Source organism: Pseudozyma hubeiensis (genome assembly GCF_000403515.1).
Source record: "Pseudozyma hubeiensis SY62 DNA, scaffold: PHS32, whole genome shotgun sequence".
NCBI classification, from domain to species: Eukaryota; Fungi; Basidiomycota; class Ustilaginomycetes; order Ustilaginales; family Ustilaginaceae; genus Pseudozyma; species Pseudozyma hubeiensis.
In genome coordinates this window covers 342,359-363,568 of record NW_012133814.1, presented here as the reverse complement: position 1 = coordinate 363,568, position 21,210 = coordinate 342,359, and the positions used below count along the sequence as shown (strand labels likewise).

Genomic DNA, 21,210 nt, shown 5'->3' with positions numbered 1-21,210 from the left:
CACACACACACACACACACACACACACACACTTACACGCATGGCACTGCTCTACCATATCGCATTCCATTACCAGAGCTTCCCAACGAAAGCTTACCATTGCATTCCATTCCAAATCGACCATCCTCCCTACGCTACTCACCCCCCACCCTCCCCCTCCATCACACTTTCGTAAAGCAAACTCATACACAACTCGTAGTTCGTGGGGATATGATCCCTCAACATGCTCTTTGCGAAGACGGGCTCGCTGAAGCGCTTCTCCACGTCCTCGCAGAACCTCAAAATCACCCTGTGCGCTTCGGCCCTCCTCGTGCCTTGCTTGGCTTCCGTCCGCTCGAAGACGATGTCGCTGTCAGCTTGCATCCTCGAAGTGACAAAGACGGGGAAGCTTTCGATGCAGTACACGTCGCCAGGTGGATAGAGTTTGGCGGAATCCATGTCGGCACGGATCGTTTTGATGAGCGACCAGAGCCAGTCCGCCAGTCCGGTATCGCCCTCCGCATCCGGCGGAGACGGGGCTTGGTTAGTCGATGTGGATGGTCGAATGTGACCGCCTCCCGAAGAGTAAGAGAATGGATCCAATTCGTCTTCCCTGAGATTGGGATCCGTGTAGTCCGAGTCGGCGGCAAGGTTTCGCGTTTTGCCCTTCATCAGCTCTTCTCGGCTCAGCTTCAGTTCACGCTCGGCCAGCGGTATCTCTTGCGGACGAGGCGCTTCCAGTGAGGCGAGATGTTCAGGAACCTTCTCCTTGAATCCTAGACTCGCGCGAAGACCAGATCGTTTGCGGTAGGTGCCCAGCACGCGAGTGATGATCTCACGCGCAATGTCCGAGTCACTCTCTTGGCTGAGTGCGTGTGCGATATTTTTGAAGTCGCGCACCATGCCGAGCGATAGAGTGGGGATAAAGTCGTGACCATGGATGATGCTAGTCACAAGCCCTTTGCAGTGCGACGAAAGGTCGGGTGAAGCGACTGCGGGCACTCCGTATGCATAAGCATGGATCGGACGACCCGCCGGCAATCCACTGTCCATCGATGTAACAAATGGCGTGTAGATGCGCGGGTGTTGGGTGTGATGCCCACCCTGTGACCTTCTGAGTAGTGCTTGTTGTCGGAAAAGATCAGCCGGACAGCTGAGCTCGATGGCTGCCAGGGAAGCCACACCTCCTCCCAGAGAGTGTCCCGTCAGGACCAGACCATAGTCCGGATTATCCTCCAAAGCCCGTCGCACAGTCTGCATGACAGTGCTGTTCTCGTTGCAAAGTCGACGCGTGCTAGCCAACATCCCTGAATGGACCTGGTACAGCTTGGTTGATCTCCCGCCTTCGACTGCGATGGTTTCAAAGTCGCACGTGAGATCCGTGAGGATGTCGCTCAGACCCATCGTACCGCGACAGGTGAGGACCACCGCCTTGGCTCCATCGTCAACCGAGACGTAGTTGACGAGCGGCGACATCTGCTCTGTGAACAGCGGCTGCGCCTCAGAGAAGCTGTTTAGGAGAATGCAGTCGACTGGGATCCCCACGTGATGAGCAAAAGCCCATACGTTGGCGTGATGCTTGCTTGTATCCGGGAAAAAGTAGTCCAGGCTACCGATGCCGAGGATTCGCATGAAGTTTTGCCCGTATGCTGCGGACGAATACCGCATGAAGCGACGCAAGTTTTCCACCAAGTGGGCTTGCGGGAACGCTGTGGCGTCTCGAGCATGTTTTCCCTTGTCGGCGTCAGCGGGTGCTGATAAGCTGGAAACATGAGAGCGTGAAGCAAACGAGCGAATCGAGGTGATGGAGGGTGCCCTATTGCGGCGCTTACTGTCACGCAAAGAGCCTTTGGGCGTCGAAGAAACAATGCCCGCTCGTCCTGACTCGGTTGGAAACAGTGTCTGATACGACGCACCTCTTTGGGGAATAGAAGGCAGTTCCTTCATCACCGCGCAAGGGCTGACCTTCTCAGTGAAGTCTGTGATTGCACTACGCTTCGTAACCTTGAGGTCTGATCCCGACTCGGTCTCCGAGGCGCGCTTGCTTTTGCTCGGCGACTGTCGGGGGGACGTGAAGGCGAGAGGTGGAGCGCGTCCTGTATCATTGGACACGGACGCCCTGTTGGTGGCCTGTGGCTGCTTTGATGGAAGATCAGGAGCAACCGATCTGTCCGTCGAGGAGTCGCTTTTAAAAGGATATTTCGCGCGTCGGAGAACCTTGTTGAGACCACGGCCAAGATCAACGCCCTTGCTCGGCGATGGCTCTTGTCTCACCCGTCCACCGGAAGTATGCGTGTTCTTCTCCGTCACCTTAGCTGCATCGCGTTGAGCTTTGACTGAAGAAAGTCGGACCGGAGATACCGGGCTTTGCGATCGACGAATCGCCCTCGCCGGTTGGTCTACGCTCACGTCATCGATCATGTCGTCGCGCGTGTCGTTGATATGTATTTTGCGAACGGTCTTGCGCTTCTGGATCAGCTTTCTGGTCATGGTCTTGAGTACAACGGGTACCTTAGACGATGTATCGTTCTTGCTGTTTGTAGTCAACTTGTGACCATTCGGGGCCTCGGGAAGCGTCAGAGCCTTTGCGTCTTGGTCGTCGGCCTGGATGAAACCACCAAGATGCGCCGATCCGGTTTGGTCAAGGTCTGCTGTGTTACTTGCACCTGTCGTGCGAATCTCACACCATTCTTCGTCCTCTTCCAACTTGATCTCTTTTCCACCATCAAAGATCGAGCGCGTCTCTGTGTCATTCCTGGAGCTGGAGACGTGGCGCTGCAACATGTCTGAATTCGGGGTCGATTCGGGGGTTGTACTGCAGTCCGACGTGCCTTGAGGATTAGAAGCACGGGTCAAGTGCCCACCTTCCCTGAGAGACGATCTGGCTTGCCCATACATCGTCGTGGTCTCGATAGTCTCCGTCTCGATGGTCTCGATGACCTCGGTCGTGATCTCGTATATGGTCTCCCTCTTGCCGTTTGCCCGGTTCGTCTTGCGGACACGTCGAAAATGCTGTTCTGGTGCCCCAACTTTGGAAGTGTCTCGCAACCTGATCCCGTCGCGAAGCTCGTTGTCCGTGAATACTTCAAGTTGACGGCGAAGCTGTGGTGGAAGCTGGTCATCGGTGAGACTTGTGTCGCTCACAACATCCTCGTCTCCAGCGCCAACGAGGAAATCGAGGTCAGCCATCAGAGAATCAGCGTCACCACCTGCCTCGCTGTCACAATCGGCAGCATTTGAAGACATCTGCGTTCCGTGCCAAGAAGGCGGGGGCACGACGTCGGTCAAACAGAGCCCATCTCCAAGAAAGCCTCTTGACCTTGATGAAGGAAGACTGTTGCCGCCCGTCATTTCGCGTCGATCATCGTCTGCTGCGGTGAGGAGAGATGCAGTCCTGCGAGGTGGAGAGCGAAGCGACATCGACTCGAGCCCTTCAGCGGCTGACGCCAGTAGTGCAGCGGGTCTAGCACGAACGAAATTGCCGGACCCAACCATGAGCGAGCGCCAAGTTTTGGCTTCTACCTCTCCGAGCACCGTGCAATCGTAGATGACGCGCATCTTCATGCTCTTGGCGCTGCGCTTGTACGTCGAGTTTTGAAGAACAGCGAAGGCAGTGACGGCTTTGGTGAGCTTGTTGAGAATCGAGATGGTGCTGTCGTTGGAGAAGCGCTGATCTCCTCCGGTCTCGCTGCGGACGAGAGTGATGAATGATGCAAGCGCTCGCGATGTCTCATTGGAGCCAAAAATGCCGTCGATGGTACGCACGGACTCGTCAGCAGCTGCGAGTCCGGCAGTGAGAGTGGTGCCGATGATCTGGAAAGTGCCCATAGCAAAGAGCTCCGTCAGCGTGAACGTGTGGTGGATGAGATAGATGCCAACTGCTGTGTACTTGTCGAGGATGCTGAGAAAGGAAGTGTTTGTGGTCTGATGTGACGTTCCCGTAGCCTTGGCATCCCATACTTCGCCTGAGGTGAGTGAGTGGACGGCTCTAGCCGTGCCGACTGCACTGATGAGTGCACGTCGAGTGATTCCAAGTGTCATTCCAGTGCTATTTTTGACCGATTCAAGGATGACTTCGATGAAGAAAGCGGCAGCCTTCAGCGAGACACGAGCAATGACGGAGAGATTGGAAACCATCTCAGCCACCTGCTGTGGCAAAAGCGGGGTTCCTGTGGCGTATTTGATCAGAGCACCGCTGGCGCCGTACGCCTGATGTTTGGTCCAGGCTCGGACGCCGCATGTGACGGCGACATTCTTAGATTCCTTGCCGCAGTAGGCTACGGTGAGAGGTGTAGCGCTACGAGAGCTTGAGCCTAGAGGTGTGGCGGGTCCAGAGGTGTCTGTGGTGAGGATGTCCTCCTCGGATTGCTCGGCGTCATCGGCCCATTGGAGCGGCTTGGATGTCTGTTGGCGGAACAGAGCATCTTCACTCAAGCGTGACGGCAACCTTTCGAGGTCCTGGCAGGTTGGATCTCGAGGCAGAGGAGTCGCCATTGCCATCGAAGCAGGATGACATAGAGGATTGGATGCGATCGTGGGCGAAGCTTGAGATGAAAGCCGCAGAAAAAGGAAGTGCAGCCGGTTTTTTTTAAGAAGAGCGGTTGGCTTCGCCAGGATGGAAGGATTATATGCGCATGCACCGGTGCAAATGCAGGACCCTGCAGTCCGTTCCCCGCACACCCTCCACGTTTGCTCGAAGAGATCTCGTTCCGGGGGTGGGCTACGAACAGTGTCGTCTCAACGGCAACTGAGGTGGTGATCAATGATGCAAGTCGAAGTTCGACGGGACAAGATCAGAGCGGGAAATGGAGTCGAGCGTTCACAGAATCGCTGACCGTAGTATTTCGATGTCGCTATTGGCCAAGCGGGCGCTACGGTCGGGAACTCAGAAATGCTGATGAGTGGGTGACGGCAGAGTGTTCGTGACGTGCTTGAGGTAGGAGAAGAAGAGCTGCCAGATACAGTGTGGATGGCTGCACACTGGCCGTCACAAGCATGTGGCGCAGCGGCTGGGTCCTCCGAAAAAGACGTGCGTGACAAAGGGGCTGCAGTTGGCGCTCCCCATTCTTCGGTGTTTCCGCCATCAGTCCTGCCGCTTCCTCACGCTGTCGGCTTGGCTCACGTACTTTGCCATTACTCCCAATTCTCGACATACTGTAAGAGGAAGAGCCACAGACTCTTTGAATTGCATCGTTCCAAGTAAGATCTGCTGCTCGATTTCGAAAACATGCTTCCGCTTCGGATAAGCCGAGTGAGGAGGAGACCCTTTGTTGTGTTGCAGGTGTTGGTCTCACGTTGACCTGCGCCCGAGTCTCAAGTTTGCGAGCTGCAAATTTCCGTTGCATGCGTGAGTGCGGCTGCCTGCATGCATGACTGGCGAGCCTCTACCAATTTTCACGCTCTCTTTCCAGCTGAGCGACGCTTTGTTGGTCAATTGTAATACATCGGGAGATCCAAAAACGCATCTTATCGAGATCAAAATTTGGATCTGCAGGACAGAAAGTTTCCGCTTGGCTTCTCGTCCCTCCTTCACTTGGCTGCCTTTCATCAACCCTACCAACTCCCGACATCGCCCTCGACGACAGTGTCAACCTTCCCCACCAATATAGACACGAAATGGTTCGGGCAGATCAAGGCATTCAGGGCCGCTCGGCGCCTCGCGCCAAGTCACGCTCCTCGGCAACAGCGTCCATCCGAGCTCGTTCTTCCACCTCGGCACCCAAGGTCGCCGCTGCTCCACCTACCCAAATCACCAAGGCGGCAAAGCGTGCAATGAAGCGCGCCGACCTCATGTCGAAAGTCAAGCCAACATCATTGCTCAATCTTGAGCCACACAACGGTGCTCTGTCAAAATCGTCCTTGAGAAGGCAAAAGAGAAAGCAGAAGGAACAGTTGGCGGGCAACACGACGGGTCTGAAGGATCTGCAAGAGGCGATGGATGAAGTGGCTCAACAGGTAGAGGAGGATGGTGAGGATGATGTTGCAGAAGGTGCTCTCGATATGGAATACGACGACGGCAATGACGACGATGTGGAAGGCGAGGCGTCAATGCACCGGAATAGCACATCTGCGGCGTACCCGCAGGTAGGAGCGCAGAAGACGAGAAAAGACGCCACCGTCACCGAAAAGGCGAGAAAGAAGGCATTGTAAGTTCACGTCTCAGCACCGACAAGTCTCTGGCAAACACCCCATGCTGACTCAACTTCTTCCTCCTTCTCACAACAGGAACTTGGAGATGCAGCGTCAAAACCTGATCCTCTCCGACCCAGCATACACCAAATCCCCCTTCGCAGCGCTCCGTCTTCACGCACAAAACACGCTCGCCTTCGACAAAGGCACTTCCAAGCCGAGACGCTGATCTTCTTTGGCTCTGCAGCATCTCCTCTCATCATGTACTTGTATCCGTCGCAATCTCATCTTGCATTTTGAAAATTGACCAAACGAGCCCCTTGATCTTGCCCAGGTATGTACACGTTGAATTACATTCTGACATCAGTCAAGATACATTGGAGGCGTCAAATAGTAAAAGTCTCTCCGATCATCTTGTTCTAGACGAAGTGAACCGCAGCTCTACGCACAGCCATTGTTCTCGGCGGCCTCCTGCCTTAAGCGCGCGCAGCGACCTCGGGAGCGGTGCCGGGGGCGGGAGCGGCACGGCGCGAGAACTTCATCCTAGCACCGTCCTTGGGGAAGATGGTGGCAATCACCTCTACCTTTTCGCTGAGCGGTGTGATCTCGTGCTCCCAGTTCATGAGCACACTCGCAGTTCCCAACACGGCGGTGAGGTGCATGTTGGCGTACTGCTGACCGATGCAGTTGTGAGGACCGCTGCCAAAGACGAGGTAGTTCTTGGGGTTCTTCTGCGCCGGGTCGGCCTCGTCGAGCCATCGCTCGGGCTTGAACTCGTCGGGGTTAGGGTAGACGTTGGCATCGTGCAACGAGTTCCAGAAACTGGGGATGACCATGCTTCCCTTGGGAACGGTGTAGTTCTTGTCGATAGGGAAATCCTTGTGGTTGAGGTAGGGCACCATGATGACGGGCGGCTTGACACGGAGGGATTCCTTGACGACGGCTTTGGTGTAGTCCATCTGCTCGATGGCGTCGTAGGTGAGGGGGGCGTTGACGTCGTCGCCACGGATGCGGTACTGCTCCTCACGCACCTTGCGCAGGATCTCGGGTCGGTCAGCGACGTGCTGCAAAAGGTAGGTGAGACCAGACGACATGGCGTCTTGGGATGCAAAAAGGAAGCTGAGCAGCACCATACCGATCTCGCGGTCCGAAAAGTCGCGCACCAACACGCGGCGGGTCTCGGCCTCGAGATCGGCGTTCTCCTTCTGCAGACGAGCGTCGATCATGGCCTTGATCCAAGCATCCGTGAGACAGGTGACCTCTTCGCCGTCCGCCATGCGCTTCTTGCTCTCGCGAGCAGTCAGCTCAAACCACTTCATGGCGGTCTTGCGAGCCTTGATGGCATTGTACACCTTGGTGCCGGGGAAAGCGAAGGGGAAGTTGACAAGCTCGAGCGCGACGGTGATGAGCCAGTAGTTGTCCGAGATCTCCTTGGCACCCTCGTCCGAGATGTAGTTGCCGCAGAATACGCGAAGCGAGGTCTCCATGTTGAGGTCACGGAACTTCATCATGTATGGCTGAGGGTTGGGGTTGGCGTCGGCGAGCCATTCGTCAAAGTAGCGTTTGTAAATGGTCTCCTGGATGCCGAGGTAGATACCAAGAGCCTTGCGGGTAAAGAGCGTGTTGAGCCCCTTGCGGTAGTCGACGTGCGTCTTGCCGTTGAGGAACACCCTGTAGCGTAGTAAATGGTGATAGTATTCGATCGTTTGGTCAGCTTATATTCGCATGCAACCGAAGTGGGCCTGAGCGCAAGGATGCGCCGGAATGACGATTGCTGCAGATTTTGGGGCGCGCTCGGCGCCGGCGGTATTTCGAGAGATGAAGTGGGCTTCGGCGAATTCCTACCGCTATAGAAGCGTTGGAAGCGTGGGTTGAACACTAGCTCCGGATAGACGCGGGAAGAACGCCCAGGAACGTCTGGTCGCGGCATCGGTATGAAGATCGAAATACTCACCAGTTGTCAGGGCAAAGCACCTTCTTGGCAGAAGCGACGAGGCATGGCTCGGCGTAGGTAGGGCTGTTGAGGATCTTGCGAGCGTACTCGTTGGAAGAGGCGATAACGATGAAGCTGCGAAAGCGGAATCGGGATGCGGATTGCATCATTAAAAACGTGTCAGTGAGCCGAATCGCCGGAACAGAAAAGCCGCTTTGAGACGCGGAAAGAGATCACCTACATGTTGAAGACGCTAGCTACGCTGAGAGGACCAGAGTTCCAGCCCTCTTGGTACTTTTCGAGCGATGGGTGGAGCGAATCGGCAAACTTGCCGATGACAGGGATGGTCCACTTGGGACCTGGAAGGCCGGCCTTCTTCTTTTGGTAGTTGTATTGCTCTGCGAGGAGGAGGGTAGCAACGACGGCGAGAACAGCAAAGACGACAGTGGTGCGATCGGCCTCCTGAAGCGAAGGAACGCGCGTGAGATCGAGGAGGGAGAAAACCTTGCCGAGCGCCGAGTTGGGCTGGATCAAGGGCGAGGACGACGCGGAGGATCGCGAAAAGTTGAGGCCCTGCTGGCCAGCGTTGAGGATGGAAGCCATGTTGATGCGATGTGCAGGTCAGAAGAAGCAGATAAGCGGCGGTGGCTTGAGCACGAAGTCGCCGTGGATCGTCTAAAGCGGAGGTTGGTCGAGGATGAGCGAGCTCGGGTGAGGGGCGGTCAGGCTCGACGGAGAACGGATGGTATCGGTAAAGAAGGAGAGGCCCTGTTGGGGACTGGAACCGCCTACACAATCCGGCAATCAGTGGATGAGGTAGGAAAGGGGAGGGCGGATGGCGTTGATGGTGAAGGGGCGAGAAAGAACTTGGCTTCAGGAAGGGTTACAAAGCAAAAAGGGTGAAAGTACCGACTCGACGCTGGACGAACAGACTGACTGACTGACTGTGCCCTGTGGCTCTTCGCCCTCTCCGAGGCGATCCGCAAGCTGCTTGCTTCCTTCCGGATGGTTCACGTCGCCAAGAGCTTACCGCGCTCAAATTTTGCAGGATCAGCTAATTCTTAAGAATAGAAAAAAGTTGGAATCTCGGATGGAAACTCTGTTATAATAGAAAAGTCTCTGATCTGCCAACTTCGTACAGTTCTTTGAGAACGAGAGAGTCCGATGTCCAGCAGGCTGCGGAGGGTCGAGCCGATGAAAGACGGAGCGAGCCTGAGCAACTATGCACAGCCCATAGCAGGTGTACCAACTGCTATACACACGGTTGGAAGTGAGTGGCGTCGGCAGAGCTCGACAATAACAGGCGCTTGCGGAATGGAGCTTCCGAGGAACACCTTGCCGAACTTTTCGCCAGTCTGCAAACAGACTAGCGCAGCAGCAGTCGGTTGACCTGGTACCTATAACAACATAGCGTGCGAGGGAAAGTTAACAATACCTTGCATCTAGTCGGGGCTCGTTTCGCCGTACGACTCGATTCGAGAGACCGAAGTGACAGCCACCAGCTCGAAAATGAGTCTGCTGTATCTCCGTGCACAGCGAGCAGACCGTCGGTCGCCACATGGACACGCGGATCCGATGTTTCAGAGAAAAAAGAAAGAAAAAAAATAGGTCGTATCAAGGCAGAAGATGCAGATGACAGGGAAAGGATCGACAAAGCTGCCTGTTGTCAGCAAATCTCGAACCGAAAAAAAAGAGGCGTAGAGTCTAATTAGACGACGAGACGCGTCAGGCAATCCTCTATTCTCGGCGTGCGTCTTGCCCCCTCTCCCCCGCGCCGAGGAAAGCCCCGACTCGTTCGCCCCGAGGGATTGCCGCGTCGCAAAATCAGACCACTTCGACGAGCGTGTGCGTCCGTCTGCATGCTAGAAAGCCGACACGTGTGAATTTAACATGAAGAAACATTATGGCGAATATCAGCATAGGGACGGTCAACGAGGTGCGCGAGGCTAGTTCGAAAAGCCTCAGTAACTCAGAGTTGGCCAACAAAGTGTGAGTTTACGAATTCGTAAGCCCTCAGCCAATTGTCTCGCAGAGATTTCTAAGTTGGCGCAACAGAACAAGCTCAACCAAATGAGATCGCCAATGGAGACTTACCTCCCCAATCTCGTCATCCACGACGGGCACTGCGCTGAGATTCAGACCTTCGGTACACCTTGGTACTGTACAGGCAAGTGGCACTGCTCGAAATGAAAGGGACGTGGATGTACCGAAAATGCGGTCAAACGTGGCGCAGCGTTTCATCAAGTCACGACGCCTGGTGATATTAGCGAACAAGTCAGCGTCCATGCGTAGCTTGGTGAGAGAGAGAGAGACGCCAGCACTCGAGAAGTTGATCATCAACACCGTTGCGCCGACAACCGCATTCGACGTGGATGCTTCCGTTTCGCTGATTTAGGGATGGGCCTCGTCACGAAGTCTCTTTTATTCCCTACTCATATCATCTTCCAACACCCCTCAACGACCAACAACGCCATGTACCATCCGTCGCTATCGTCTGTTTCGCCAGCCGACGCAAACGACAATTCCGAGCTTGTACAGCGCATTTACGAGCTCGGTTCTGATGCAGAAACGCACGTCGTAACAAAATCAGCGGCAGCACCACGCATTTATGATGGCATGACATCATGCGACAAGCGCGACGTTGGCCGCATCGAATATTGTCGAGACATCATTCTCACGGATGACGAAGGGGAGGTACTTCTGCAGCGCTTTGGGCCATCTTCCTTGGCTGAGGAACGGCGCATGATGAAGCAAGCGGGCAAAGGCAGACCGCTGCTGGATGCCCTTCACAAGAAGTCATGCGCTCAGCCGTCCGACTGGGCTTACAAGCCGGAATGCCTCTGGGATAATGCAGAGTACGAGTTTGGTGCGGTCTACTTGGACGACGAGCCGTATCTCAGCTGGCCCACCGTGCAAAGGTACAAGGATAGAGACGAGCGGTCCAACAAGGCTGGCCGGAAGGCGGTGGCTGATTTCTGCGTATGGTTTTCGGACTATGCACAGGAGTTTGTATCACCGCTTGTCTCTGAGAAATGCTTTCGATTCCCATCGCAGATGGTTGAGCGCAAGGCGTCGCACTTTCCGTGGACCACTGCGCAGGTGCCAGGCCTCGACGACATTTGCGCCTCGCTGTACTCGACCTTCACCGCATCAAAAGGGTTTCCTCCCCGACCCAGGAAGCGCGAAGGGGCAAAAGGCAAGGGCAAGGCCAAGGCAAGGGCAATGTCGAATAGGAACGAGCAGGAGGAAGAGGACGATGTCCTTGCCTCGCCCTCAATCTTGATCAATTTTGGTCAGCACGCTCTGCTGAAGCTGACCGAGTACAACTGCAGCATCGCATTGCAGCCGCTCGACATTGTCGTCTTCTCGTTCTCGTCGTACTACACCAAGCTCGAAGCGGTACAACACCCTCTGCAGACGACCAACCCTGAAGGGCGGTGGTCAGTGCTCGCCTACTTCCTGCGCGCTTTCCAGCAGCGCCTACTTCCGGACGATGACATCCTGGCCATGATCAAGGAGGCAAGGAAACGACAAGGTCAGTCGAGCGGCGTTAGGCCTCGCATCAAGCTGGAAGAGGACGACGAGGATCAAGCAATGGGCACCATCGACGCCGACAGCGCACAAGATTCGAGTATCCAACAAGACGACGCCGACACCGACGCCGAGGAGGATGAGCTCGGTGATCATCGGGACTGCGGCGACGAAGACATCGTCCACCTCGGGACTCGACGCAGCAAGCGCAAGCGCACTTCTCGACGATGAGCACGAACATCTTCACAGATCGAACAAAGAGGTATAATAACGGCGTAAGAATCCGGTAAATCACTATTGCGCTTTCATCGTCTTTACAAACACCCCGTTCTTGGTGCGAAGTCCATGCTTCTGCACGTCCACCCTGTATCTCGCCCATGATGACAAGAACCATAGCAATAACAATGCGTGTACCACCACCAGTACGAGACCCGAAGCCCAAACCCTGGCAAAGACCTGCTTTGCCTCGAACTCCAGCTGATATGCTTGCGAGAGCCACAACGCCTGTGCCCCCACCCACGCTACCAACGCGACACCCGTTTCGACTTTCCCGACTTTGAGACTTGGCCAGACGAGAGGTAGAAGCCAGAGGAACCATACGAAGTACTGGCTGGTGCAGACCTTGTTGAAGGCTACGAAAGCGATGGTCTGGGCTGTCATTGCTGCGACGACGTCGCGCTTGCCCAGGTGGTAGCCGAGGAGGATGACGACGAGGAGTTGCGGGAGGAAGGAGAGCAGTGGTGAGGCGAGAATACGTGCGCCGAGTGATGATGATGCGTCGGGAGAGGTGAAGAGCGATAGGTAGGTGGTGAGGAAGTACGGGCTGAAGTTGTGTCGATGATCCGCACGGTGAACGTGGTAGAGGAAGGTGTGCTCGATGAACGGCGATCCCCATCTGTTCGGTTGTGATAAAGTCATAAAACGAGAGCGAGTCAGCGTCAGCGAGAGGCAGTTCGAATGGACACATGGTTGTGCGCGGCAGCACCAGTCGATACTCACATCAACCAAGCAGCGATGTTAGCCGCCATGAAAGCGTAGAAGGCGACAAAGCCGAACTGCAGACCTGCCGCATGCTTTGTCCAGAGGCTGAGCGAGGCGCGTCGCTCTGGAGAATACGCCGTGACAGTAGAGTGGTAAAGATGGGCGAGAATGGGAATGGCGTAGATGACGGGGAAGAGCTTGAGATGTGTCGCAAGTCCAAGCATGATGGGGGCTATGTAAGCTTCGAGCGCCCAGTCGAGCACGTTGAAGGCGCTCTCTGGCGGGAGTGCGTCGTACGTGAGTGCGTCGTTGGCATTCTGTCGTCCATCCACCGCAGTTCTGTCCTCGGCTTTGTCGGTGCCGTCGCTCGTATGCTGTGCTGAAAAGGCGGGCAAATGTTTTGCCTTGAGACCCAACGGCGCCTCTGGGTTGGCCTTGAGGAGGAAGTACAAAAAGCTGAGAACGAACAGTCCTACCAAAGCTTCTGATGATCCGCGGGTCGAAATCTGAGCGACCATGGGGTTGAGGATCCACAACAAGCCTGGCAAGTGGACGTAGAGCCCAGCCGTCGAGCCTTGTGGGCGGCGTCCGTCCAAGATGAGCCACATAAATACAGCGCAGAGCAGATCGGAAGCAGCGAAGATGTGCTTTCCGAAGTTGGTCCAGCCGAAAAGATGAATCGGCGAGAGGAGCACTGCTAGGAACGGAGTGTATCTGTATGTGGGCCTGGCGTAAGGATCGCCGAGCGAGGCGAGCAGATCAAAGGCGGATTTGGCGAGCTGGTAGCATCGTTTTGCCCAGAAGTACATGACATCCGAGTCATCCGGCTTAAGTCCGTCCGTCGGTGCGTGGCTGTTCGGGTCGTTGACGAGCAGGAAGCGCGCAGCGGCAGGAAGGACACCTCTTGCGCAGTGAACATCGTCGCGGTCCAAGAGATCAGCATCCGTCTCGTAGTTGGGTTGCTCTACGGTGCGCGAGAGAGGACATGCATCAACCAGCAGCTTGGCAGCATCGGAGAAGACGAGATAGTCGACGTCAGTGTACGGTACGGTGTGGGTGGCATCCTGATGTTGCCCCCAGAGAAGGAGACCCGTTCGTAGAAGGACACCGGCGACGATGTAGATCCAAGACCAGAGCAAGGGCTTCATGGCGATTATGCTTGCCCTACGCTGGCTTGGTACAGCAGGACCGGATGACCAAGATGACGATGATGGTGGTGGACAAGATCCATCGGGGATATTGAGTCGGTGTATTCTACCAGGCGTACTTCTTCTGCATGCGGACGTTTCAAAGCTGAACCGGGCGCAGAGTGTAACACACCACGAGCCAGAACGCGTTCCGTTTGCGGGGAAAAGCTTTAAAATCTATTAATAAAACGAAGACAGAAGCTACTTCGGCGTAACATTCTCTCCGTTTTTTTCGCGAGAATCACGACTCTGGTGGCACAACTGACGAATGACCGGCGTCTTGGTGAAAGTTGTACCGCCGCCGCAGCCGGCCTCCACCTTCTTGGGTGGCTTCAGAAAGTGTGACTGATATGTGATTCATCTGGCTCAGTTCCGAGTGCTGAGCATCCAGCTCCCGTCAAGATTGCTTGCCACCAGCTCGGTCTTGATTCAAGACTGCCACCATTGACTCAAACCGTTCTTCAAACCATCAGAGGCAGGCTGACTGTTGTAGCGACTCGACGATCCATGGTGTTGACCAACACAGTGGCAGCTGTTCGCACTTCTTCATCTACGTATCGCACTCGAGCTATCACCAATCGCCTTTCGATCGCATCGCACAGCCTTCACACTTCAGTTCTCCGTGCTCACACCAACATGCGTGTTAGACGATACGACATTCTCAACTTGCCACTCGTACCTGCGTCCGAGCGGCTTACGGTCAACTTGCTCGCGGACCCGGTGACACCAGAGCCCCGTTCCATCGTATCCGTGCCAGACTCTTCTCCTTCCCTCGTACGCAGATCTCGCCCCGTCGGCCACGGCTCTCACTTCAGCTTCCTCTCCACTCTACCTCTATCTTTCCCGTACGACTTTCCTCCCGAACAGGAAGGCGAAGACTCGCTCGGCGACCGGCACCAAAAGGAGCTGGAACAAGATGACACGGACGACTCCCAGCTCACTGCAGAGCAAAAGAAGCTAAAGATTGAACAGGCACACAAGAAACGCATGCAAGAGGTCGAGCACATGCTGCAGCGATACGAGGTACAAGCTTCCGAGGCAGCAACGAGCGCCGCCGCTGACGGATCGGCTTCATCGACCGGCTTGACCGGACACGTCCCGCCTCGTCGTCGACACCAACACTTTCCCTCTGCCCGCCTTCTTGGTGTGTCACCTGCAGCGCTCCGCGACTGTCTACCTCACCTCGACGTTGGTGACGCATTTCAGTGGATTCAGAGCCAAACCATGAGCGCTGGCCCCAGCTCGTACAGCTCTGGGCCCATGGCCGATGCTGCATCCTCCGACACCGTTGCCCCGGACGTTGCTGCACGCAAGACACTCAGCGACTTTGTGTCCGGTCGACTCATTGGTGCACGCATCAAGGCAAGTCCTCAAGAGCTAGATAACGATGACAATGCTGGATATGGCACAAAATACATGCGTCTCCGCGAAAAGGTCATCAAGGGCGAACAAAAGGAGGAGCCTCCCGCCGATCGCACCCTTCGCCGCCTGGACGAGCTCGAACGGAAGCGAGCTGCTGCCGACGCCACCGACTATGCTCCCTGGTCCCTGTGCTACGCTGGACACCAATTCGGCGTCTGGGCGGGCCAGCTCGGGGACGGCCGTGCTTTCACGCTGATGGAAACCAAGAACCCAGAGACCAGCCAGCGTTGGGAGATCCAGCTCAAGGGTGCAGGCCGTACACCCTACTCGCGATTCGCCGATGGACTTGCAACACTCTCGAGCAGTGTACGCGAGTATCTCTGCAGTGAGGCCATGGCAGCGCTAGGCATCCCCACCAGTCGTGCCCTCGCCGTGGTCGCCCTTCCTGAGCTCCAGGTCGCGCGCGAACGTCTCAACGTAGCCGCTATCACCACCCGTCTTTGCGAATCGTGGCTGCGCATCGGCTCTTTCCAGATCCACAGCTCTCGCAGCGAGTGGGAATCCGTCCGCATCCTTGGCGAGTACGTCTCCCACGACCTCTTCGGCTTCAACGATGTCGTCAAGGGTGGAGATGTTGGCGACGACACGCACCGACCGGTTTGGGTGCAGAGGATGGTGGAAGAGGTGGCGAAGCGAAACGCAAAGACGATCGGCCTGTGGCAAGTCTATGGGTTCATGCACGGCGTCATGAATACCGACAACATCGCGTTGACAGGTCACACCATCGACTACGGACCGTACGCCTTTATGGATCTGTACGACGAAGGACAGATCTGCAACCACTCGGACGGCGAGGGCAGGTACGCCTATCGACTGCAGCCCACCATGGGTGTCTTCGCCATTCGCGAGCTGCTCAACGCAGTCGCGCCGTTGGTCGGCTTCGAACTCGAGCACAAGCGTGCACCTGCGCCCGGCGAGCTTCTCGCCGCCAGCGAAGCGCAGATCGATGAATGGCGCGAGCTGTGCGATGATGAGTACTCCAAAGAGCTCGAGGCTGTCTTTACGAGCACCTTGCTGGAGCAGTGGAAGCAGGCGTATCGCGCCCGATTGGGATTGACCAAGGAGGAGGGTGACGACAAGACTGCGCTCATCGATCCGCTTTCGGGTGTACTGTCGGACCTCGACTTTTCCACCACGCTTCGTCGACTGTGTCAGCTGCCAGCGCTGCTCAAAGCGCGCGGTGTTTCAGCTGACGACGAGGAGAAGCTCAAAGATGTTGTCGCTGCCTTTGTCGCTGGCGACCCCAACACGGGCCTGGAACCGTGGTACGACGCTTCCATCCTGCCCGAATACATCCGATCGCAGAAGGAGACGCAAGCGCGCACCTGGCTGTCCACCTACGCCCGTCGTCTGCTCCAGGAAGGCAGGGACGGAGATCAAGTGACCGCGGAGATGAAGTCGAAGAACCCGCGCTTCGTGCTGCGCAACTGGGTGACGAACGAGGTGGCGAAGCGCTTGGAAGATTTCAACGAGACCGAGGTGTTGGCCAAAGTGTTGGAGATGGCGACGCAGCCGTTCGAGGATTGGGGTTTGCCGAGGGAAGGCAAGTCAAAGGAGGAAGTGGAGGAGGAGGCGAGGTGGTGTTCGTTGGGTCGACCGTTGACGGGCAACCTGCCTTCGTGTTCGTCGTGATCCTTGTAGCAACATCACTTGGAATCGTCAATGCTTTCCAGCAGCAGCTTGCATCTTTGAGCTGTCTCTCGTATCCCGCTGTCTAACCATTTTGCATCTTCTCTCAGCTCGAAACCTTCAGCTAGCGGTAATAGCCTTTCTCGCACCCAACCGTCGTCTGGCCTCGACCCTTTTCCCGTCGCTAGACTGACCAAATTGCGCTCCACCATCTTCCAAAACCCATCCCATGCCCAACCAGCGTCCTTTACAGCAACATCCTGTACCAACGCGTAGAACTCCTGCTTCCACTCTTGACCTTTGTTTGCGCGGAGCATATCTTTGACATCGTCTAACGACTCCTCGACGTGATCCAGCTCCTGTAAGATCGATTCGTACAACGAGGGCAGGTTGTGAGCATTGCACCAGTTTCGATTCATCGAAATGACATCGCTGACATTGTCCACTTGGTGGTACCAATTCGACGGGACGAAAATCGTTTCGCCCGCCGACTGGATGATGATCTGCATCTCATCGAGAGCCCTCGACAGATTCGGAAAGTGCTTCCTATCCGATCGATCCAGAGTTTCCATGAGGGTCTGAATATCCGAGATCAATGCCGAAGTTGACACGGCGGGGAACTGACGCAAGTGCGGGATGACATGCGGTGGGAAGAGGTACCACTTCTTAACACCGACGATGTTGGTAGACCACGAGTACGAAGTGTACACATCTCTATGCAGGAGTGTTTGTGAGCCGGATGTTCCGGCGTATACGAAACGAAAGTCGTCCGGGGTATCTTGGGATCCAGTGGAGGGTAGGTTGTTCATCCAATCATCGGCAAAGATTTCGGGTACCGTGTAGGTTTCCTTCTGCGTAGAGGATTGAGCGTTGAGTTGTTTGATGAGATGCCAGTCCTTGATGTATATCGACTTGACCTCAGGAGAACCGCCTCGTTGGAATGTTTGGATTAGATCGATGGCGGAAGAGATGCTCATGTCCGAACGATCTTCTTCGACCTGCAAAGATGGATCGACGCGAGAGATCACTACCGGCGCCGTGTGATTTCCGTACTGCTCCTTCAGCGCTTCCCAGTCCACCGTCATACCATCCGGTGCGTCCGAAGAGGGAGTTGCCCAGGAACCTGACCGAATCACATCCCAATCCGCGACCAGCGCAGGTGGGAGAATACACGGTCGATTGGGTATCAAGCATTGCCGACGAAACTCCGCGTAGGTCGGTGCGTCGTCAAAGTGGAGCAGCGTGTCTCGTTCGCGAACCGATCGACCAGCTTCTGAGATGCTACGGGTCATTGTTGTAGGGTCGCATAGACCGCCGCTCGATACGGTATGGCGGAAGTCGTGAACGCAGCAGGATCAAGAAGAAATGCCTCCACTCCGTCAAAAAATACGCCTCGGGACTCGGCGCGGCTCAAGCCGAGAACAACACCTCTCAACTAACCCTCCTCCGCGTTTCGCATTCTTAGCGCGCTCGTCTGACAACACAGCCTGAAAACAAGGATGTTCAGAATGAAGAGGGGCAGCCTCTTCTCTGAGAACGATGTGTGATTAACGCGATTCACTGTTACAACATAAACTGAGCCTGCTTCTGCTAATCAAGCAGGTGCTTCGAGTAGATCTCGTACGCCATCCTCCTGCGCAAATACGGCATATTCTGCTGACCAAAGTTCCACTCGTACTCCTCCCCCTCATCGTCACTATCGTCACCTCCCGCACCGCCGATGCTCAACTTGCCCGCGCCCTCATCCAGGCTCTCGCCCTTCCACGTCACCCTCGGCGCCTCGAGCGGAATTGGCGTGTGCGGATCGCGCCTACTAACCTGCTCCAACGTCTGAGCAGCAAACACGCCGCAATCGTAGCTGTTCTCCTGCTGCGGACTGTCGTCGCTGAACACGTCCTTCCAGCCTCGCAGATCGATCTCCTTCTTCTTCTTGTCGCGCGCCTCTTCAGTCAGATAGGTGCGCATGAGGTTGAAGGCGGCCTGGTTGTGCGCACCCATCGAGTCGTAGTACTCGAAACGGTGCTTGCGCATGTTGATGACACCGCAGACCCAGTGTGCGTTGCCGAGGTTGATGGGGAACAGGATGAGGTCTTTGGAGAAGATGTCGATGCGACGCGTCCAGCGTTTTACACCGTCGAACCCTTTGCTCTTGAGGTTGGACCAGAAAAAGGACGAAAAGTAGTGCACCCGCCAGAACGCATCCAGCGACTCGTCGTAGGGTCGTTTAGGTTTGCCTTTACCGCCCTTGCCGTTCGGCTTGCCGTCAGCTTCCGCTGGTGCGTCTTTTGCAGCAGCAATCGCTTGGGTACGCTTCTTGTCCGCCTCGTTGGCACGAATGAGGATGAGCGCACCGTAAAAGTTGATCACCTCGTCGTTCAACCACTGTCTTGGACGTAGCTTTTGCACGTCCGCGTCCGATACGGCTGCGCCCGTGATCTCGGAGATGACGCCGCGTTTGCTGAAGACCGAAGTAACCGCCTGCTCTTCCTCAACACCCAAAGTATCCGGAAGCTCCTTTCTGCCAAGGATGCGTCTGAGTTTGCGCCACTTCGCCTTCTCCTCCCTCCTAAGCCTCTCTCTCTCGAGCAATTTGACCTGCGGGAGGGGCAAGATGGCGGTCTCGGCATCGCGCTGCTTTTGTCGCATATACTCATACCTCTGTGCTAAGGCCTTCAGCAAATCGCCCCTGGCATCGTTGACGTTATCTTCAGCAACAAGCTGGTGCACCTTGAAGGTTTTTGCAGCTAGCTCGAGCTTCTGACTGGGATCGATTTTGCGGCCCGACAGCCTGAGGCGACGCATGCGCGTGAGGGCCTGCTCGATAGCGCGCTTCATGCTTTGCCTATTGTGAGTAGAGACTTGCTGGAGGTGCTTTTTGCTGTAGATGGGATTCCGTTTGCGATATAAAGAGTCGTGTGATACGCGTGCGGGTGTCGTGGCTGAGAAGTTTGATACATTGCTGCTGAAGGACGCGGAGCGGTCAGGCGCAGATGGTCGTTCGGGTCGAAGAGGAGTTGAGCCGTGCTGTATGCTTCGACGGCCAGGCTGAACGAAGCGAGTCTGACGGCCGATGCTGTTGACCATCTCTGTCGCAGTTGTGTCGGCTGCTTCAAGGCTGTTCGACATGAATGATGAATCGGCCCCAGATGTGCTTTGGCGATCTTGGCGGTATTTATACAAGGACTTGTGGGCCATCGGGCCGGCCAGAGAATATCTCGATTGAGAGGAGCGAGATGGCTTTGCAAGGGCGTCTTGAGATGCCAGGGGCTCCAGACCCGAGTTGGAATCCAGGCGTGGTGTAGCGCTGGCCAGGGACATATCATTCTCTTTGTCCGGGTCTTCTTTGTCCGAACCGCTTTCTTCCGAGTCGGAGACCAAATCGACAATGTCGTCAGCAGGACGGTGCAAAGAAGCAGTCTTGTCGTCCGGTTTTGACGCGTCGGTGGTGACTTGATCGATGTCAAAGTCACTAGCGCTCGATGGCTGTGGCTCGTCCATGCTGAGATGTCCGTTCCAATCTATCAAGCCTTCGATGTGCTCTCCGACCTTTGCATCTGCGATGGCCTGGATGTGCTCTACATCTTCATCGGTGGGGATCGTTGCTTCGGCCCTTGTTGCGATCGAGTTTGCCGTTGATGTTTCGGCTTGGACCGACTCAGCGGCAGTTGTTGATATTGATTCCGCATCATGGCTAGGCTCGAAGGGCTCGACTGGCAAGCTAGGGCTAGAGGGTGGAGAGGTGTTTTGCTGAAGGGGGACTTCTGCAGCTTCCTCTGATGAGCTGCGGGTATCTGTGATGACAGCAGACGATGTGGAAGGGGACGGAACTTTAAACGTGCGGCCAAGTGGATCGCGGATGGCGACTTCGTGCGATTGAAGCGAGGAGGGTGTATCTGTGGTGTCAGCTGCCGCTGCCGCCGAAGCAAGTTTGGTTGGAGTAGAAGTGAGCAGTTGGCGCTCGGGAGGCGTAGGCGACGATGAATTTGACGGCATGATGGACGACGTCAACAGAAGGTGACCGTGCGACTCTGGGTCTGCGTTGGTCTTTGGTCGCTTGTTGGAGGGCGATAGTGCGGAGACGAGTCCGTTGAGGCTCCTCTTGAGGAAGCCTGCTGGCTTGATTTCGGACTGCGAGGTATTGGCGGAAGCTGAGCCTAAGCTGCTGCCGTTGGCGGATGAAGAGGAAGATGCGGACGGTATCTGGGATGCTGCATCAAGCGCCGAGCGCCCTCGCTTCAGAGGCATCTCGCCCTGGAGTGGTGGTGTGGAGAGACCCTTGCTGGCCGAAACGGGTGCGGATGGAGCTGCAGCATGCGTCTCGAAGCGGATAGGCTTGAGCTTGCCAGTGTCGATGATACGAATTGTCGAACGAAGCTGGGCTGAGCTCCTTGAAAGTGATGTAGAGGGGAAGTGGGATGGA

At 55.8% G+C, this 21,210-nt stretch overlaps 8 protein-coding genes across 8 annotated transcripts; 3 read left to right on the top strand and 5 right to left on the bottom strand.

Annotated features, from left to right (window-relative positions):
- Positions 1–137: 137 nt before the first annotated feature.
- PHSY_003123 (lipase) lies at positions 138–4,472 on the bottom strand (the record flags this gene model as incomplete). Its single annotated transcript, XM_012333744.1, has 1 exon — positions 138–4,472. The coding sequence occupies one exon, from the start codon at positions 4,470–4,472 to the stop codon at positions 138–140; it is 4,335 nt and encodes a 1,444-aa protein (XP_012189134.1).
- A 1,122-nt stretch (positions 4,473–5,594) lies between these two features.
- On the top strand, positions 5,595–6,336 carry PHSY_003122 (hypothetical protein; the record flags this gene model as incomplete). The annotated part of the gene is made up of 2 exons (XM_012333743.1): positions 5,595–6,124; positions 6,204–6,336. 2 exons carry the CDS (start codon positions 5,595–5,597, stop codon positions 6,334–6,336), a joined length of 663 nt encoding a protein of 220 aa, XP_012189133.1.
- A 247-nt stretch (positions 6,337–6,583) lies between these two features.
- PHSY_003121 (cytochrome P450) lies at positions 6,584–10,377 on the bottom strand (the record flags this gene model as incomplete). Its single annotated transcript, XM_012333742.1, has 4 exons — positions 6,584–7,778; positions 8,062–8,175; positions 8,282–8,502; positions 10,135–10,377. 4 exons carry the CDS (start codon positions 10,375–10,377, stop codon positions 6,584–6,586), a joined length of 1,773 nt encoding a protein of 590 aa, XP_012189132.1.
- A 135-nt stretch (positions 10,378–10,512) lies between these two features.
- PHSY_003120 (hypothetical protein) lies at positions 10,513–11,802 on the top strand (the record flags this gene model as incomplete). Its single annotated transcript, XM_012333741.1, has 1 exon — positions 10,513–11,802. The coding sequence occupies one exon, from the start codon at positions 10,513–10,515 to the stop codon at positions 11,800–11,802; it is 1,290 nt and encodes a 429-aa protein (XP_012189131.1).
- Positions 11,803–12,566: 764 nt separating this feature from the next.
- PHSY_003119 (GPI mannosyltransferase) lies at positions 12,567–13,700 on the bottom strand (the record flags this gene model as incomplete). The annotated part of the gene is made up of 1 exon (XM_012333740.1): positions 12,567–13,700. The coding sequence occupies one exon, from the start codon at positions 13,698–13,700 to the stop codon at positions 12,567–12,569; it is 1,134 nt and encodes a 377-aa protein (XP_012189130.1).
- Positions 13,701–14,246: 546 nt separating this feature from the next.
- PHSY_003118 (potential mitochondrial protein) lies at positions 14,247–16,793 on the top strand (the record flags this gene model as incomplete). The annotated part of the gene is made up of 1 exon (XM_012333739.1): positions 14,247–16,793. One exon carries the CDS (start codon positions 14,247–14,249, stop codon positions 16,791–16,793), a length of 2,547 nt encoding a protein of 848 aa, XP_012189129.1.
- A 14-nt stretch (positions 16,794–16,807) lies between these two features.
- PHSY_003117 (hypothetical protein) lies at positions 16,808–18,082 on the bottom strand (the record flags this gene model as incomplete). Its single annotated transcript, XM_012333738.1, has 1 exon — positions 16,808–18,082. One exon carries the CDS (start codon positions 18,080–18,082, stop codon positions 16,808–16,810), a length of 1,275 nt encoding a protein of 424 aa, XP_012189128.1.
- Positions 18,083–18,380: 298 nt separating this feature from the next.
- On the bottom strand, positions 18,381–21,035 carry PHSY_003116 (Ulp1 protease; the record flags this gene model as incomplete). The annotated part of the gene is made up of 1 exon (XM_012333737.1): positions 18,381–21,035. One exon carries the CDS (start codon positions 21,033–21,035, stop codon positions 18,381–18,383), a length of 2,655 nt encoding a protein of 884 aa, XP_012189127.1.
- Positions 21,036–21,210: the final 175 nt, after the last annotated feature.